This window comes from Dipteris shenzhenensis, chromosome 29 (assembly GCF_047967505.1).
Source record: "Dipteris shenzhenensis isolate YYH24624 ecotype China chromosome 29, Dip_SZ_1.0, whole genome shotgun sequence".
NCBI lineage: Eukaryota > Viridiplantae > Streptophyta > Polypodiopsida > Gleicheniales > Dipteridaceae > Dipteris > Dipteris shenzhenensis.
This window is the reverse complement of record NC_141624.1, coordinates 43281118-43302425: the sequence shown is the minus strand read 5'-3', so window position 1 is coordinate 43302425 and position 21308 is coordinate 43281118. Positions and strand designations below refer to the sequence as shown.

Below are 21308 nucleotides of genomic sequence, written 5' to 3'. Positions count from 1 at the left end.
TTGCCCTCGCGGCCTTTCCTGATTTCTGCAAGGGACTTGCACACACCAATGGATGGGTTGAATTCATGATTTCTCAAGCTTCCTTGGTCTCTACATTCACCTTTCGACAAGAACACATACGCACATAAGTAGCCAGGAAGTGAATCAATATCAGGTCTCCCTGTAGCGATCCCTTGAGCTTTTTTGGTTTCAAAAGCAAAAGAATGTTATGTCGGCCATTTCTTTTGTCCTCAATCTTTGCAAACATATTGGGTAAGTATTCATCACCATCTCCGTATTTTGTAGTTCCCCAGGGCTTGTTTGTGAGAGTTTGCATAATGTGTTAAGGGGAAGTGTCCGAGAAAACCAGACGTTGAGTTGGCTAACTTGGTTTGATTGAAAATTGTGGATACTTGTGAATAAGCTGTTCAATAGTGCTGCTTTTCTCAACCGCGGAATAGATAAGTTGTCAAGGTGAATCGAAAGACTATTCTGTTACTTTATGCGACCTTGCATGTTTGGCAATGCGGGTGTGTTATGACTCTCTTAACAATATCGATGTACTGCATATCCAACAGCCTGGGGATAGGGTTTTCTATTTGTCCTATGCAGAGCTTTGAATAGGCTAGGACCCCCACCCCTCCATTTGTCGCTGGAAAAGCATACTCCACGAAAGTGCAAAAGCATATGAACTTTTAGGGATCCACGAACCCACGACTTGCTATGAGGTGCTTGTAAGCACATGCTTGTGCACATATGAGGACTATTTATAAACATATGTTTATTAGCATGCTTATAAAGATTTCGGTGCTAGAAAAGAGCTTCGACGATGCTGGGCCTGCCACATCCACATAGGACAAACATGAAACCCCTATATCTATCAAACATATCCTATCTTATTTCTATAACTTCACTTCTACAATAGCGATTCCCACGTATGCGGACAATGGCATCACATTGACTGTCGCTATTGTTGACGCTCATACACAGTGGAGAGTGTAGCCAAATCTATAAGATCATAATTTTTGTAATGTATATAGTAGGCAAGGGGACAGAGCTGTTGCAAGGGTAACAATCATTGTTGCGATGCATCATGCCTCAGTGTTTGGTTTAGGGCCCCTGCCAGGAATCCTTTTTGAGCCTCCCATACTAACCAACTCATAGGCTAGAGGGTCTGATCCGCAAAAATTCTTACAACTCCATTAGCAGGCACTTTTCTAGCGAGAAATCATGAATTCTACATTTAGATATTTCTTTTGGGTTGTAGGCTACCGTGGTAACTTTGCATGCATTTGCCTTGTTTGACACAAAAGCAATCTATTTCATTTTAGTGTTTTTTTTATTATTTACCTCTCTTTGATGCGACCTTTTAATCTCTAGTATTGTCGAGTATGGAATTGGTATCGCCGCTCATATAGCAATATCCAATAATATTATGTGATCATCATGCTAGAGTTGCCATAGATTTTTTGAGCTAAGGAGCCTTTAATTGTACGATATGTGGAGAATTTTCAACACAATGGAAAGGTCAAAAGCTTCACGTGTCGCGATTTCCCATCTGCAATAAAGGGTAATTGAACAAAGTCAAGGCAATTTGTGGCGGACGAGGAGGCAGGATTAGGGCGGCCCATCTGCGAGCTCGTCTCCAATGTCATCCTCCTCGTCTACTTTGCAGCCACCATCTATCCAATAGCCAATAAGCAGAGTGAACTTGCCAACCATTGACAGTCTATGTAAGTACGACATTGCAAGATTATTTTATTTTTGTTCAACACATCCAACACTAGATGTCTAACACCATTGACAGTCTATGTAAGTACGACATTACAAGATTGTTTTATTTTTGTTCAACACATCCAACACTAGATGTCATGAGAAAAATGTGTAGTGTGCTCCTTAGAATGTGTGCGCAAGGACATTGGGAAGAGAAAGGAAAGGGAGAAAATAAAAATAAAATATATGGCGGAGAATCAGCACAACTCTCTCCATAAATTTATAATCATAGGGGAACATGCCTTTCCCCGGTTTTGAAAAAGATGTGACCACCAGTGTTGGAGGTGTAGCATATGAGAGAGCCATCTTTATGGTACTTTAGAATTCCTCTCCAAATCTATTAATTCCTTTTGTTTTCATTTGTTTCTGCTAGAGTTTGCAAATTCAAAACAAACATCATACTTTGGACAAATATATTCTTCAAAAGGTATACATATCCCAACCTCACCTATGCGAGACCTATGCAACAATTAGAAAATAGACATTAGACACGAGATTGTATTCATCATGTCAATTATCATGCACATCAAATCTTCAAATCACGTGAATAGAGGTCTACATGTTTACATACTACATGTCTACTAAACTCAATGTGAGTCATGCACTTGCTGCATATGACCTGGCCAAGCATTCTAGTTTTGTCTACCTCTTTATTAACCCTTTATTAAGTTTTCCCTCTATGGCCCCCTTTTTCTACATCTTGCTTCATCTTATAACTTAAATTTTTCTTAGATTCTCCTACTTTCTTTTCTATTTTACTTATTTTTTCATTAGTTTTTCTACTAGGCTTTACTATTACTTAGTTTTTTTGTACTTCTTCTACTAGACCTTACCCTCCCCTCACTAATTTATCAAGGTTTGTTATCACCTTTCTGAACCTTTCCAAACTCTTATTTAGTAGCTGTCATTTGTTATAGTTCATAATGTTCCTTTAACCTCGTCATGTTCTATGATCTAAAAACCTCTTTCCATTATTCTACCATCAATGTTTTTGCTTCCCCATTTTTTTATATTTATACTTTCGTTCTACAAAAGTGCCGAATTCGCCCTCCACAATCTCAAAAGCTCAAAATTCACTCATTGTTACTCCAAGCTACTCAACACTCATAAGATTAAAACATGCTTGATAGGTTTGTGGTTAAGTGTTAACTTTTATTGTGACCCCTATAACAAGGGAGGGGTATTTATGACACCTATCGTCTTGTCTTCCCAACTAAGGTTTTAAGCAGGTTCTCACCACATTTTTCTTGTTGGATGGTGGCAGGTATGCAGACTCTGCACTTCAATAAAAATGATGCTTGCTAGGACTTACCCAACTCAAATTTTTGCAATTTATGCAAAATCATTTTGACAATATTGCTTATCTCTTGTTAACTTTTAAAAAAATATAAGTATGGGTTCACCTACTTGTTCAAACTTTTCCTTTAACGCAATACATTTCTCTTTCTATTCCATTGTCTTCACTCTTTTGTCATTTCACTATGCAAAGGGGTGTTGTCAAGTCTTCCACACATAGGTCCTTCCCCCTATAACTACGGGCAATTCCACATAGTACACTTAAGTCATCAAGGCCTCTTGGCTTCTTGACTCCTTTGATTAACTTTTTCTTTAATTAATTTTTTCATTAAAAAAATTGTTTAATAATCCTTTTCTTGTCCTTTCAAAAATATTCTTGGGACGTCACACTCCAATCAAAATCTCTCAACAACCCACTCTCAACTCCCTCTCCCACCTCCCAAGTGGTACTTTCTTGTTTTCAGCAACTTGAGTTCTTTGCCTTTACTAAAACTCATGAACTCAAAGCTCTTGCTAAAATTTTTCCCTAACTCTCTCTCTCAATGACTGGATTAAACTCCTAAAGTTCTCTTGTATAGCAAAAGTGATGGTTCCCTTGGTAGACTTCAAAGCATTGCCTCTAACCTTGTTGTCATAAATCTCAAGGATACTAATAATTTAAATCAGTATCTTCCTATCATTCCCGGCCTTGCAAATGACATCCTCATTCTCAATGGTGCTTTCCTCCTCCCTATCCCCACTGGTCTAGCCCCTTCCAATAGCAACATTCATAGCTTCATCAACCTTCATCAACACCTCCAATAGCAACATTCATAGCTTCATTAACCTTGATTTTATATCCCCAAAAGATAAAGCCTCCTTTGAAACCCTCTCCTAGTCTCTCTCATAGCCTCCTAAACATCTTGGTAGTAGAGAATTCAAAAGCTTTGCTTCTTGTGTGACTCTTCCCTCCCCTAGACGTATTGAAATGAAAGCTCATTCCGTTGATTACAAAATTAGTACCTAGACAACCTAAGTTTCCTAACACCTTCCTCCATCCAATATCTCAATTACATTTGCAACCTCTCATTGGAAGAGGTTGATCTATCCAAGGAAGATGCCTATCAGGGCTCTCATCATCTAAACTCAAACAACTTCTTCAAAAACCCCTAAACTCTATTGACCACTCCAAATGCGGCCTCACCAAAGAAATCTTCTTTTGGTCAAAAGATTCCAATTGTAACAATGCTAGCTCTTCAAAGAGAGATGACAATTATTATATCAATAATTGTTGGAACATCTTCATACCCTATACAAACATGTCCTGCAAGTCTTCCATCCTCTGGCTTGATCATGTCACCTAGTACATGCTTAACCACCTTGACATTTTCTTCCCCATTGGTTCCTTACAAGAAAATATTTTTGCTTTCCTAAATTGGATGTCGTAATTTTCCAAAAAGGTCACTTTCTTCATTTTCACCTTTTACTACTTCAGGATCTTGCTTCTTGAAACAACCAAATCCCTCTCCTCCTCAATTGACTACTCCCTCCCTTTCTCCTTTCTCAACCTCCTAGGACCCTCTTTAGCCCTCAACCTTATCTCCTTGTCCTTTACTTCTAAACTTAACCCCCCTCCACCCAAAAGCACACACAACTCTCCCCCAAATTCTAGAAAACTATCCCTTCAACCCCGCTTAGTAATCCCTCTCTTACCTATCATGTAAAAGGTTTCTAACTTGACTCTTCTGCTAGTTCAACTCCTAAAAGAAAAGCACCAAATAATGATGATACCCCACACTTCTCCATCAACTTACTGTCTAACAAGTGTCATATATGTCCCTTTATTTTTTAAAAAATAAAATTTTATTTTTATATGTAAATACTTTTACCCTATGTTTTCCCTCCCTCTCTATATAGATCTATCTATATCTACTTTTCCCTTCTCTATATGTCTCTATAGATATATACTACCTTCCCCCCCTTCCTTCCCTCGCCCCCCTCTAATTTTCTATTCCCCTTACTAGTTAATATATTTCAAATTTTCACGCAAAAAAAATTATATTCCCCCTTTGTTACTTATGGAAACGAATCCCCACTTTCAAATAAACTTTCTAAGATTATTTTTTACTTCCTTAGCCCATTTAATCATCTTTATTTTTTTCCTTCTTTTTAGCTTACCTTTATTTAGATTATTTCTTTTTCAAACTCTTCTAACCCCCCTTGTTTAAATTCCTATCTTCTTAACCATACATTTAAACTTTCCATCTTCATTTGTTTGAATTCCCTCCACATCTTTTTACATTACCCCACTCCCTCTTCCCCCCTTCTACAAAGGTTCATTATTTCTCTCTTTAACCTCTAGACTGATCGTGCTACCCAAACAATCTTGTATTTACATTAAGCTTGATAAGTGTATGGCCAAGTATTGATTTTTATTGTGACTCTGATAATAAGGGAGGGGTGTTTATGACACCTGTCTTCCCAACTAAAGTTAAAACTGGTTCTCACTATTTTTCTTGTTGGATGGTGGCAAGAAGGTAGACTCGCCTCTTCAATAAAAGTGATGCTGCCAATGACTTATCAAAGCTCTACTACTCACTTTTCCTCTTGCAATTTTTTTTTTCACCCGCTAGTGATGCTACTTCATTTTTAGTGGATGTTTATTTCAAAGTTTATCTATTAAAAATTTCTCATTCCTACTCTAAATTGTCTACTCTTCACTATGGAAAGGGGTGTTGTAAATATCTTCTACACACACACACACACATGCTTTACTTAAAAATCATCTCCCCTGATTTTTTCGAATCCCTATTTTTTTGCCAACCCCTCTAGTTATTTTATTTGTGCTTATGATTTATACTTATTGTGTCCTCTTTTATCTTTATTTCCTTCCCCCTCCTTTTTACATGTTTTATTCTTATGAAATTGATAAAGCACCCCCCCTTTCCTTCTTTACTTTAATTAGTTTCCCTATTTTATGTAAAGTTGAGAAGATGGATTTAATTGATGTGGTGGTTGATTACCAAAAGTTTGTAGCTTCATAGAATAGCTTTAAACCCAACCCCTAACCTCAAGATAATTCTAACCAATCCCCCAACCTTGGTATTCTCCCCTTCATCATTTCTTTTCCTTACACACATGCCCCATTCGTTATCCCATGAAACCTTGCTTCTTGAGTGATGTATCACTGCTACTTAAGCCCTTCTCTCCTTACACCTGCTTCCTCACCCTTGCTTCTACAAACTCACACTTTTTTGAGTTTGCTAGGGATGCTTGTGATGCTTCAAGCCATCATGCCTCTTTTTCCCTGAACCTCATTGTCTGTTCTTCCCTTTTCCTTCGGCCTACTTTGGTGCCCTTACTTTATCAATGCGACTCTCCTTTACGTTTGTTGAGTTGGCACCCCTACTTGCTCAATGCCTCTTGCTCAAGTCGACCTTTACTCAAGTGCCACTCTTCAACTCAGTCAGCTACGACAGAATCTCTCCTTACGTACTTTGGCAGGTCTACGATTCCCTTCCACCCTTCTTCTTCTTATTCTCTCCATTTACTTTGGTTCTTTGCACCTCCTTCTGCTCTACGTAGCACTTCTGCTTGCTCTTCCATTGGTAGCTTGTGATGGCACAAGCTAGCGTCATAGTATTTTGAGTCATCATGACGTTTAGGTTATTCATTTGCATGTTCCCTAGGTTGCCAGTGCACTTGGCAAAACTTACATAACTTCCCTTATTCTTGTCAAGCGGCCTCATAAGTGTGGCTTCCTTGAGCAGTTATTTGCTTTGCTTCTTAGCCTCACAGGCGTTGCTTTTTTTATATTCAAAGCTCTCTGGTTGTGTTTGTTAGTGACTTTTTTGCTTGTGCTTGCAACTTATCTCTCGACCGTGACTTTCCTTATTACTTCTTGCACTACCTTTTCATGCTTGAGCCACTTACATGGTGTGTGTCTCTCTCCTAAGGAACCTTTTAAGATCAATATCCTTTCACGTCTCTCTGTACCACTACATCCCTCACTGTATATATAAATAATCAAACGTATGTATGTATATATAAAAATAAATAAATAAATAAATGTAAATATAAGTATATGTATAGGTAGGTAGGTAGGTAGGTAGGTAGAGAGAGAGAGAGAGAGAGAGATTTTTTGCTTGCATTTTTTTGTTGACTCGTTTTTTATTCTTATCCCTTTTAGCTTTTTATGGGGATATATTTATATCACCTTTCTAGATTACTATAAGCCTATATAGACTTATAATTATTTTATTATTTCATTTGCTAATTAATTTTTTATTCAATTGCTTTTAATCCAGTGTACTTTCTTCTCCTTTAAATCATTTAGTCAAATTAATGTAATATTTAGGTAATTACCTCCACACTTGTTTATTAGAATGTCTCTTGATCTTTTAATAGTTTTTAATGATCTGTAATTTTCTAGCTTACATTTTAAGAACTTCGTCGTACATGCTTAGTTTAAAATACAAATATGACGTAGTTTCCTTAAATTAATATACTTAAGTCATCTTCTCCGTTGGCCCTTAACTCGATTGCTTTAATTTTTGTAATTTATTGCTTATATTTTCCTTTATTAAATCTTTTTCCTTATTCATACTAATCTATTCAATTTTCCTTCAATAAAATGCCTTACTTTTTGTTGATTGATTGTTGATTAATTGCCTTAATCAATTAATTACCACAAATATTTATAGAACTTATGGAAAAAATTGTTTTATTTCCCCTTGAGTTTAAAATCTTTGGCTAGATGTCCTTATGTGCAATCATGGGTGTGGTATACCCCTCATAATTAATTTCTTCTCAATGGGTGTGGACTACCCCCCATTAATAACATTAACGATATCAACAATTAAGTTGTTCTCATAAGAAGGTGCTTCATCCCTTGGTCTATTTTAATGGTGTTTCTTCAAATGGGTGCGAGCTAGCACCTCTTTTTTCACACATTAGATGTAGACTATCTCCCTTTAATTTTTCTTCGTAATTACTCTTGTTATGCTCTAGAATCTAGAAGGTTGTGCATGTTCCTATGTAAAATAATAACAAGATGGGGAGCACAGGCATTACCTGTCTACCCAAATCAAGCTATATTGTTCTAACACATGGTTTATTTGGAGGGTGGCAGGTAAGTGGTCCCTGACCTTGGAGCGTGGACTACCTGATGGATTCGACACTTATTTACTCATTTTTATAACCTACCAGAGTTTGGTTATAATAATACATTTAAAATTATACTTAATTTGAGTTCTTCAAGTATTTATTTTCCATATCTGAATTATTTCTAGTTAATGTTTTTAAGCTATTCTATGACTGAATCAATTGTATGGTTCACTTATTAATCTAAACACACACTTTCTATCATTTCCTCCCTTTTGTAGCCCTTCTTTCTCCACCTTTCGTTCTCAAAAGCCCCAACCCACCCTCACACCCCAAACCCCCCCGCCTCCCCCATCCCCTGTGTCCCCTTCCCTCTTCATCTTCTCCTTTCCCCCTATTTGCCTCTATTTCCCCTGTTTTTTCCCCTCCCCCCCCTATTTTTTCTTATTTTTCTCCTAATCCCCATATTTTTAATCTATTTTTTTCCCTTTTCTTTCCATATTGATCCCCTATTTTTCTCTAACTTTTTCCTTCCTTTTCTTTTTGCTACAAACCCCCCTATTTTTTCCTAATTCCCCCTAATTTGTCTCTATTTTTCTCTTATTTTTCTAACTTCATCTGCATATGGGGATCAAGGAGGAGAAGTTGGAGGCTCAAGGCCAAAAACTCTATTTCTCAGGATGGCCAGTGTTGTCTCCCCACTCTTGACCCTTGGTCTTCCGATTGGTGTTCATCATCCTTGGCTCTTGATGAGCCTACTCCACCTGCTACTGGAAGGGCATTGGGCCACTATTGCGAGATGATGATGCCACATGCAAAGATGAGGGTTGAGCTTGTAGTGCATCTACCCCCTACTTACTACCTTCAATTGAGACTCAAACGCCTTTTTAAAGTGGTGAACCAGTCCACTACAAGGTCATCCTCCAATGCTACCACCTACCGATGAACATGGAACATAACCCAAGCTCTCCTTAAGGCCGATGAACTCGGACAAGAGTCTGCATACAACCCTTAGGCCATCATCAATGAGGTAGCCCTGTGAAGTCGAGTAGCTATCCTCATCAAAGTAAGCATCACACCTTTCAACAAAGGCTAGCTTCCCAGGCCTTGGTGGTGCTTTGAAGTGAAATACCTCATGTAGCAACTTTAGGCTCACAGGCGGACATGTATATTATCTATCATGACACCGTGATCTTCTTTGTTGTATGAATCCAAGTTCTCTTCTACCAAGGCTTTGTTCCACACCTACTTCCATGGTAGTTGAGCTAACTTTAGGAGCTTATTGCTCCTAAGTATTCCTCAGGACTCATCCAGGTGGCGTAGCTGATGCAATCATCCCTTAGTTGCTTCTGACTCATCCAAGTGATGGTCGGTAGTGATATCAGGATTGGGAACAAAAAATTCTAAGGGGACTATTGCTTCTAAGCCAAAGGCCATATGAAAGGAGTAAGATTTATAGTGACCTTATAAGCAGTTCTATAAGCCCATAAAGCAGAATGAAGTTTAGTATCCCATTCACTCTTGGATGATTGCACTATTTTTTTGAAAATAAGCTAAGTGTTTTGTTCGTGGACTCAGTTTCACCATTGCCATGAGGATAATAAGTAGTGGAAATTGTGTGCATGATTTTGAAATCAGTCTTGAGCAACTACACTACATCATTAAGGAAATGTGAACCTTGATCACTAACAAGCTATAGAGGACACATATCTGCAAATTATATTTTCAAAAATAAACTTGGGAGTGTTCTGAGCCGATTTATCCCGGAGTGCCTTAGCTTCAGCCCACTTAGTAGCATAGTCAATAGCTATAATGATCTACTTATTCTTTATAAACCTTGCCGGTTTGAAAGGGCAATCAAAATCCAAACCCCATCTTTGAAAATCTTCCCAAGGACAAGTAGGCTATAGTGGCATACACTGATTGGGCAATAATCATCTATTGCCTTGATAAACATCACAATGTATACACTTAGCTTGAGCATCTTTAAACAAGGTTTCCTACCATAATCCTGCCTGCAACATTTTTCTGATAGTTAAGTCCCCTTGGAAATGTCCTCTTGAAGGACATGAGTAAGCTTCCTACAAGACGCGATCACTTGTTCGCTCATGTGGCATAACCCATCTGCACAATGATGATAAAGGTGTCCACCAATTAAAGTGTATTTCCAAGCCTTCAAGGCTAGTTATATGCCTTGTCATGAGTCATTGTATCACGAAATGTACCCTTAGACAAATAATCGATCAACTTGGCATATTCATGCTCACAATAGTCAACTGCAAAGAGTTTAGCATCTAGAAGTTTAGTAGTAGTAACTCCCTAAGTATCCTTGGCTGTAGGATGTCTAGATAAACAATCACCTCCTACATGGGTTTTCCCAGGTCTATGAATAATTTTAAAGTTGAACTCTTGAAGAAGAAGCATCCAATGCACAAGGCACCCTTGAATAATAGTCTTATTGATTAGATAAAGCAATGCATGATGGTCCGTATAAAACACAAATAGATTTTTGAGTAAATAATGCCTTAATTTTTGCAAGATAAATATCATACCCAAAGATTCTCGCTCGGTGGTACTTTAGCTAGACTCAGTAGGTGTCAATAACTAACATAATACATTGGATAATCTAGCCAACCATCTGGCTAAGCACTTGGCAAACAAATCTTTTGTAGCCCTTAATTGCTCGAAGAAAGATTAGCACTTTACCACTACCATTGCAGGGTTTTCTATTTCGAGATTGAATTCTTGTGTTGGATCTGGTACTAATTGCTAACTCTTGTTCCCCTTCTTTTTGCCTAGCAATCTGCTTAGCTTTTAGCTTTTGTTTGATGTCTGTACCCAATTGAAAAATATCATTCTCACCCATAGGTAGGATTTGCAACTCCATCAGTCATTGTTGTGACTCAACATCTTGAGGAATGGATCTATAACTTCAAATCCTTTGGCCAACAACTACTCGAAACCTTCCAAGGATTCATAGGAATGCAAACATCTTGACTATCTACTTTAATGATTATCTCTTCTGAACCCCAATCATGGAGTACTTTTGCAATTTTAAGCCAAGGTCATCCCAATAATATTGGATAGGCATGGTACTCCGTAGCAATCACAATAAAACTAACTATATAATAGATACCACCTATAGAGATGACATCTTGTAGCATATCTTTTAGGACAACTAGCCATCGATCTTCCATGCATACTTGAAAAGGTGATGGTTTGAAGGACTAGAACTTCAACCTCTTAGCAATTTCTTCAAAAATAATGTTGACCTTAGAACCATGATCTATTATCACTCCCTGTATAGTCTGTTTCTTAAGTTTGATGGTGATCAGTGGTACTTCCTTGTTAACTACTCGAGTATCAATAATAGATATAGTGGCTAAAGAATCTACCTCTTTTGGTTTCTTGGATGACTCTATAATCTGTTGGGCAAAGAAATCCCGACAATGTGGAGCTATTCGCATTAACTGAGCGAATGTTAGGCTGACTTGCATATCCTTGAATATTTCCCATGCTTGGGCTAGCTCTACACTAGATTCTGTTGAATGCTCTATTTGGATGCATTTGCCTTAGATTTTGAGGATTTCCCTTGGTCACTAATGGACTACTAAATTTGTTCAGGCATTTCCACTACTGGAGCTTTACCCTTTAAATCCCTTGCAATTTTAGCAGCTAACTCCTTTTGATCCTTTCAATTAATTTCCTTATTTGAGGCACCCATTCCTGTAGTGGTCACAACTAATCCTTTTGACCTGGTAACCACTTGGGCATCAAGTGCGTCTGGTAGCTCGGCTACAACTGCTCTGCATTTTGAATCTTTCCATGTTAGTTTTGAGAAATTTCAAATGTTCAATCCAAATTGGATAATCAAAGCATAGATGATTTTCTAGACAACAAAAACATTTAATCTTGGATGGATCGGTTTTGTCCTTACCATTCTCACCTTTATCCTTCTCCTTAAGACATGGTGACTTACCATTCGATAACTGAGCATCAGTTGCTTCACCTGATTGCTGATACTTTGAGATTCTTATAATTGAATCAATAGTCTGAGTCAGTATGCCCAAACTTGGTGCAAGTATTGCAATAATTAGTTTTGCATTCTTCTTCTAAGTGTCCACCCCTAGAATGCTTATTATAATATTTATCATCATTGCTTGATTTCCCTCAAATGCCCAATTCTTTCAATGCCTTCTTCAACTCATTTTTAAGCTTATCTTTCTTTGTTGGCATCTCCTCGGGGTCGCTACCAGCATCTTTATTCTTTGCCTTGCTCTTTAATCCTTCACTCGTCTCTAGAGCAACAGCTCATTTTAGCAATTCTTCATAAGTCTTAGTTAGATTGACTACGTCTAGCTTGTGCAAATCTACTTGAGTGTAACATGTGATCAACCACGCTCACTCAGACTTACTATCTGGTACAGTATTAGACTGATTGATAAGAGCTCACATCTTGACTAGAAAGTCTTGGAGGAACTCTCCTTTGTTTTGCTTTACCTCACTTAGGTTCATATGAACATCTTCTTCATTGATCTCCCACCTAAAACCTTTGCAGGAATAGGAAAATATCCAATTGGAAGCTCGTTGAACCATCTCTAAGCATTTTTTATTAAGGTACACAAAAAATAATCCATGTATTCCTCATCTGTCATGGCACCATTTGTGTGGCAAACTTATAAGAAACTATGCAAATGACTATAAGGGTCTTCGTCCATCAATGCCCTTGAAGTTTTGAAATTTTACCTTGATGTTGTGGACTTAGATTCTCCGCTTATTCCAGAGGCAGTCTCATCCTTACTCCATAGCTATGGTAGATAGGTCTTCCGCTCTATAGAACCAAGTCACTAGTTCTCCACCTATCATACCTGCCTTCATGTGTATGGGATCGCAGTCGACTATCCCATATCATGCTATCTTCGGGCCTTTCAAGTGTAGGTCATTGTACATGTGCAAGTCGAGTAGAACTTATGTCCATGGTAAGAGGAACTTGGGCAAATTGCCTAAGCTGTTCCATATTCACTTCAGGTCTTTGGTGGGATCTCTCTATTAGAAGCGTGCCGCTCTTCCTGTCGATTGATCCTCTCGCCATCTGCTATGGTTGGTCTTCATCCTTCATCTCTCTCTCGATGTAATTCCTCTGGAAATAGTCGAGTATTGTCAAATTCATTCTCTCTGTTCTATAATTTGGTCTTCATGTTTAATTTGATGTTCTAAAGAGGGAATGGCCAACTACTCAAAATCCAACGTTTTCATAGATATTCGCTCAGACTCCACGTACCATGACAAACCTTCATCTGCCAATCTTCTAGGATGCCTCATCCCAAGACCAGTGTTCCATCCTTCTGACTCACTTTGGCACTGGTCAACATGAACCTCACTGACCTCTCAATTCAAAGGTCACTACCTCGGTTCTCTACATCTCTTGAAGTAACAACTTGTCAACTCACAATTCAATTGACCCTTCAGGTGAGAGGGAGAGAACTCGGCACACCGCTTCTTGTTCTCTGCTGCCTTCTTGTTACAACCGCTTTCTACTAACTATGCAACAACAAACTTTGGCAACAACCTACCAAGACATTCTCAAAGAAGTATATGTAGAAGTTGTCGAGCTACTTGGAGAATAACAGTTACTAGGCCATTATGGTCTCATTGTTGGGTTCTAGAAATGTTTTTTGCTATTCAAAGCATACATATATTCAATGTGATTGATGAAATTTGTGGTGATGGCTCATTACTTTTGGGCTAATTGCATTGCTTCCCAAGAAGCCTAACAGGTTAAACGTGATGTTTAATTCTTTGTATGATACCTTGGCCAATCATTGGTAGTTAGAACCAAATACTTTACTGGGAAACTAAGTAAAAAAGGAGCAACATGGGTTTGTGTATATCTATGGCATTTTTGAGAGAATATTCAATATAGCCCTTGAAACAGACTATGCTCTAGACAAGGGCTTTGAAAAGACTTGAGAAAGCATCAAATTTCATTACATGTGATTACACCATGATTTATGGAGCACGTGGCATCTTTGTAAAGATCGTGTTTCTCCCTTATCCTCCATTTCCTTTGCTATGATGGTAGTGAATGGGGGCCTGTATAGGATGGTTCAATTTAAGCAATTGGTAAATTGAATTTCATACAATTCTTATACTCTTTGCCTTTAAAAAATATTCCTTGATTAAGTAGATTTATAAGGCTACAAGGAGAAGTTACTTGGAGAGGATTGGTGCTACATAGTGATGCTCAATTAGGGATTTAGTCATTTGTGGATGGCGTTGACATTCATCAAAAGACCAAAAGATATATCGAGGACTTTTGTAGAGCAAGGTATACCTTGAGGAAGATCATGCTATCCATTTCATTAGGAAGTCCAAGCATATCTTCAATCAAGAAGCATATCTCTTAGTCCTCATCATGGCTTGGATCGAGTTTAATCTAGTGCAAAAATCCAAGCAACCAAGTAAGTATGGAAAGGATTTTGTGTGTGCATGCGTGCATGCACGTGTGAGTGTGCGTGTGCGTGCACGTGTGGTTGCGGGTGCATGTGGGTGAGCGTGTGGGCCTATTATTTCATTCACCTCTTCAACTTCCCCTTTAATGGGATGTTACACATCTCAAAACATGAACCTCAAGACCAAAACCTTATCCATGGTTACACAGATCTTAGCCTATTTGAAAATACACATAGATTCTTTCTCATTAGTTGTAAAAATCTTGGCATGGAAAACCATGACAACCTACTAGATAACATAGAAGGAAAAAGACCAAGTATTAACTAAAGTATCCACAATCACATTCACATGCTATTGGAAAGGCATCCCCTCTAAGAATCTTCCATTCTCTTATCTAAGACTTCTTGGTTTTCTTTTCACCTACTTGGTTCCTCTTGTGAACTTTGATATTTTCTTCTTTTTCATCCTAAAATCATGCAATCAATTGATATCCTTAGCTTCAAGATGACTATCCTTATAGTATGTTTTGTTTTGAGAGCCAGCTTTGCTGTGCAGGCACTTACAACCACCAGACATCTCATGGAGAACTCTTCCCCCCCACCTTATTTATTCGACACCACCTCAAGTGTGGACCCTCTGAACCAAACAAAACTCGGAGAGCGGAGAAGACACTAGGACCTTGATGGACCCACGCATGCAAGGCTTTCCTTCGACCCCCAGGCCTCCAACTCACCACGCTAAAACTCCATAAACCGACGGGTGCTCAATCTGGAGCTGCCATACCCATACTGGGTATTGGCTCAACACTTGGATGGAATCGTTTCATACACTTGGATGTCCACAAAAATATCTAAAGGGTTGATATCACTCTTTGTTTGTTTATTTTATTCTTCTTTAGAATGGATGGATTGGCTTTCATATCCTCTTAAAACACTAATTTCTAATGCTTCAGTGTGTGCTTGAAACACTAATATTATGAGCATCAAAAGTGGCTATAATATTTGCTCCAATATCATCTTCATGACATGCCTCATCTTGTGTAGAAGATTGCCTGGGAAGCATATCTTGCTCATCATCAACAGAGTCATCTACATAATCATCAAAATGCCTACTACATGTGTGAGGTACTCTCTCTAGCCTTTATCATTCCATCCTTTTGTGTTGTCCATAAAAAATCTAAACACCAAACTTGTTTTAATAGCTCATGTGATGCAAGTTGCTTCTTTTTCTGCTTCCATGGTAACATAACATGATGTCATCATTAGAGCTACTATCATTACTATTATCACTTTACGCTTTATAAGAGTCCTCCTACATTTTCGATCCCATTTCCTTTCTTTGACTTTTTATAGCTAAGCGCAAATATGTTTATCTTCAAACAATATCCCTTCGAAGATTTGAATTCTTTGATTAATTTCAAAAGCAATCCACTCATGTATGATACAATACTTGTATTTGCCAAGATATCATTTGCAACAAACATCCTATCTTTTTGAGGGAGAATACTGAGTGAAAGAGGAACCAAATATTTACCTTACACTTTAAATTGGTTCTCTACAACTTGTTCATCTATGCACCTCAACTTTATGCGATGGTTCCATTAATATCCCTCTCTCGTATTGGGATCATAAATATGATCATTTATGAAATATAATAATTCTTAAGTAGTTTATACTTCATTTGAAATATATCACAAAAATAGGTGATTGTCCTAAAAAATTTGCAACAATGCAAAATTTACTAGGGCTTCAATAATGCTTAAGATGTTTGACACCTCAATTAGAGCACAAATAACTTGTTTAACATTTCGTTTCACATATGTCAATGAAATGATTGATTTTGTTGATAACTTAGCCCATTTTACCCTTGCAGCATAAAAAGTTATCTTGCTTTTATTTTAGATTTTGCAATTCTCTTCAAACTAAGCATAGGTGATTTCCCAATTATCTTACAAAAGGGGGCACCTTTTAGTGAGGGCTACAACCCCTATCCTTGCAAAGGAGAACAACTCAAGGACCCTAGAATGCATTTGTGTGCACACAATGCTTTAGACTGAGGTTGCTGTAAAACAATGAAAACATTATGGAGGCGAGTGAATATTGCATTTGATTGAAGCTGAGGCCTCATCTAACCTTTTATGACTGCTAGCAGTGTATAAACAACTAAAAGGTGATCTCATGAATAACATTAGAAATATAGGAGGAGCACAAATAAGGTTTTGAAGAATTAAATGTTTATTGTATAAAACTGCATCACAATTCTCTGGATGCCATTCAAGATTGGAATGTAAGCTCAAAGAAATGTCCCATTTAAAGTATTTGCAAGTACTTGAGCGGGCCAACGGATGGAGGAATCTGGCCAACCCCTTGAGATTGAAAGCTTCCCCATTTCTGTTGGGATTGTTGTCCTTGGTGATCCACTTATGAAATTTTCAATGAAAGAGGGACTTCTTCTAGACTCGCAAACTTTCACAAGTTGCAAGATTGAGCAAATTCACACATCATGCCTGTCTAAACAATAGATATTGGTTCGATTGATGTGATTCTACTACATAAATGGATGTTCAACACAAACCCCTATGAATTTTGAAAACTGTTCTTGTCAAGACCAAACTCTCGTGGTTCTTTGTGTGTCAAGTTTATGGATCAAGCAATGGGTTCACTAACCAAAAGACTGGAACTTATGTTAGGATTTTCAATCCGCAACGCCTTCATATCTAATTTACTTACTCAATCCAAGAAAACCCCACCCTATTCAAATCAAAGGGCCAAAGACCTTACAAAATATTGACACAAGAAAAAGATTGAATTGTTTGCCTATACATGGGACATAGTATATTGCATTCTCTGCTCAGAGGCTTCAACAAAGAGAGGCTCTTTCTTCTTCGCTAAAAGGAGCATTAAAAAATAAAGTTACATTGCATATATGTGAACAATCCTCTCTGCATACAGCATTTTAGTGGGTGCAGCACGATGGCACACAATAGTAGTGCTTCTAACATCGTAGAAAAATACGGCTTGAATTCAAGTCTATCATTTCTACGAACTAATAACAACAATTCTACAAGGAAGAAAACATAATTGACATTCCAACAGCTTTAACGCTCTTATCCGACACATACAAAGTAGACAGGGGCACAAAGAACATGAATTTTTTAAAACAATAGAGCAGCGCACTTAAACTTCAAATCCACTATTCCTAAGAACTAATGAGAAAAATTCTTCAGGAACAGTATAACCTTAGTACTCAAATCCCAAATTTTTGCTTAGTGTCGTAATGCTGCATGGACACATGTACTCATTCAAAACTTGAAAAATTACAATGTAGAGACAATGACAAAGGCACATCTAACAGAGAAAGGACAAGGTACCATATATATATATATATATATATATATATGTATGTATATGATATGTATATATGTATATGTATATGTATATACATATACATATATGTATAGGACAAGGTACCATATATATATATATATGTATGTATGTATGTATATGTATATGTATATATATATATATATAGAGAGAGAGAGAGTATAGGAGAATTAAAGGAAGAAAGACAGAAGCAGAGGTAAGGTGCGAGCACTTTGAGTTTGCAGGCATCTTCACAAAGAGACATGAAAGACAGAAAATGACCATAACTTACAAAAACAATAAGAAGTCTAGGAGAAAGGAACACATTGGACTACAACTTGCATGTTTCCTCATAGGACTGCAGCTTTTCCACGTATAGTAATCACTCTCTATTAGAATCAAGATATAGTCTTAGATAACGTGTATAATGTGTGAACAAGCTGATATGTGGATCATCATAGTTAGGGGAAACGGGAAACGGAAACGTTTCAGGATTTCTGGGAGGGCTGAAATGGGGAAAACACCACATCATCAGGCAGGGGGGAGGGGACTGCTTAGAAAAGGGGGTTTTGAGCTGAGCACATGCACATTTAGAATGATCTACCTGTAACCTAAAACATAGTACATAATACATACCTGAAAGAGACATAGTGCATAACATAGGATGGAAGAGAGGGCTGAAAGAGGGGGCTGAAGGAGGATTGAAAGAGGGCTGAAGAGGGAGCTGAAAGAGAGGTCTGAAGAGTGGAGACTGAGCTTTAAAGGAGGGCTGAAAGGGAGTGGATGATGAAGTAGGGCTGAAGGAGCCTGCAGGAGTGAAAGTTCAAAGGACTTCAAAGGAGTGAATGGGGCTCAAGGCGGGTTGGAAAACCCTTAGAAGTGCAACTGTATGAGGCTGAAGGAGTGGAGGGAGTGCAATGTTGGAAGTGGAGGCCAAAATGCAGGTAGAAACAGCAAAGGAAGCAGTGGAGGGGGTGGTTGTCTGAAACGGCACATTTCAGCTGACTGAAACGCGTTTCAGACCAGGCTGAAATGTTTAGACACCATTTCAAAAGTCTGAAACGTTTCAGACACTGAAGCGACATTTCGGACCTGGACCCTTTCTGAAATGGCGTTTCGGGGCAGTTGGGCCCTGAAACGTGTTTCAACGTAACTATGCAGGCTGTGATACAAGGAGTGAACAAAGGCAGATGGCCTGCTGGGGGCAATGACTGTGCCGTTGGGTTGGTTTTGTTAAAGCCTTCCCAATGGTTGTGGAGCAACTTTAAATCAGCAATCAGTGTGGTTTCAACTGCCCTGATCTATTAAACTTTATACACAATGATCCCCTATAGAGACACTTGCATGCTCAAAGCTATATCATACAGAATAACCAGAACGCAAGATAATGCATAGAAATTGAAGAACAATCTGCGATATTCGATTTGTTCAAGCAATCATACATCAGAACCATCCCTAAGACAACTCATAGACATAGCCCCTTGGTACAATAAAATAAATTATTTCTTTACAAAACTAGCGGGCTGCATAAATTTATGTAGAGAAGTAGACCATCATACAAATTGCCCTAAAGCTTGCAAAACAAAGATTGCAGATTGAGAGATCAGCAATGTGGTAATAAGATTACAGGCATGACAGCATCTGATGGCATTGCTGTGTGGCACTTGGCAAAACCTCATGAAGTCATCATTTCAGTTGCATGTATTTCGCATAACAACTATCCCCAATCAATAAGAGGGAGAGGGAGATATCCATTTTCTGGTGGTGGTCTCAAGGATGGTGGCAGATTGAAAAAAGCTGCCGGTAATTGCTCAGCCATATTGTCTGTGCCTGAAATATAAAAATGTCAGTTGGGAGGCAGTACCTGAAAGCAAACTAGCATACTCAATCTTGAAATGAGATCTAACAAAAAATCCTTTGAAAAACAACAACTTCATGATTTATGAAGAAGAAAACATGTCTACAAATTGGTCAACAAAGATCCCACATCCGTTTATTCAAATTCTGAATTTGAGACTTGAGTTTCATTTTCCTCATGAATCCAATAAAAGAGTGTCATAGTATCATCATACATAGAGTCTGCCAGACTCAAATCCAACTTTGCAATGTTGCAGCAAAAATCATACCGTGACTGAAAAGCATAAGCTTGGTGAGGAAGTGTTGGACTGTCTTGAACAGATGCGACTTCCAATCGGTCCCAGTTCTTCGAAGATCCAATTGATATTGCATCAAGCCTTTCCTCGATGGACTTTACAATTCAACACTAGTCTTCTCTTTTTCATGAGGTACTCTACCAGTTACACCTATGCCTTGGAGAGTTTTTCCCCCCAAATGGAAATGGGCAAAAGCCTTATTGGCTTCTGCCACCTTGTGAGTCTCCTCCTTCCATACAGCACTACCAGAATTTCTGGCAGCATCCATTAATTCATCACTCGATCTTAAACCTGAGCAATCAGGTTTTAATCCTTGGTTTGGGTAAAATCTCGGTTGATGGTGCCCGTAGAAGGAGCAGGACCATGTAAGAGAGGGAGGTAGCAAGAAAAAAGCAAGGAACTTGAGCGTTTTTTGTATAGTGCAGAGGTGGCCTGACATGAGGAAAGTGTGCAGCCAGTTTTGAGGTTCTTCACCAAGGAGCTGGTTGATTGACTCATGATGAGAGCAGACTTTGGAGGCCTTGTTCTAAAATCTGATGCCTGATTTTGGGCTATATTAGGCAATTTGGTCAACTTCTAGAAAGTGGGATACTTTTGTTGAAAAGTAGTTATGTTTTGTGGCTGAATTGGGGAGGGATACCTGGAAGTGCGGAAGCTTGTAGATGGACAAATTCAGAAAGATTCCTTGAATTGAGGCCTTTCTAAAAGCTCGGTGAAGTTTCTAGGACAGGCGCTAAATACCAGCCACTTTTGGATGCTTTTCCTGTGTGTTTTCCAAAATTAAGCTTCCAAGGAAGGCACCCAGGTTTTTACAAATATGCCCAATTGTAGTCTTTCTTTTTGCAACTTTACCTCTCTATTGAGTGCAATAGTGTATATACCTAGATGAATTCAGGAACATTCCCAAACACATCCTCTAAAAACACAACATAGTGCAGTTTCAATCTCACGACAGTCACTCATAAGATTGAAAACCATAAACTCCATCACGCATAGCAGGGACTAGCTACTATGACATCCCCACTGACGTCATCAGTGCCCAACAGTGGGGATAGACCATAGTATAAAAATATGCTCTCACACATACAAATCCACACACCCACACATACTTGAGTATCCATTTATATGAAGTCTTCGTACTGAGTTTCTGTCGGCACTTTGGAGGTGAAGGGCAGACTCAGCCATGACGAAGGCTAGCACTAAAGGAGAA

At 38.3% G+C, this 21308-nt stretch overlaps 1 protein-coding gene across 2 annotated transcripts in view; it reads right to left on the bottom strand.

Annotated features, from left to right (window-relative positions):
* Positions 1-19343: 19343 nt before the first annotated feature.
* Positions 19344-21308, bottom strand: part of LOC147882890 (C2H2 and C2HC zinc fingers superfamily protein) — a 41610-nt gene continuing 39645 nt past the window's right edge. Inside the window, exon 5 of one of the 2 annotated variants that reach the window (XM_087401007.1) lies at positions 19344-19775. In XM_087401007.1, coding sequence (XP_087257133.1) covers positions 19663-19775 — 113 coding nt within the window. In that variant the 3' untranslated portion in view covers positions 19344-19662. The remainder of the gene's footprint in view (positions 19776-21308) is intronic. The other variant, XM_087401008.1, reaches the window with a different exon arrangement.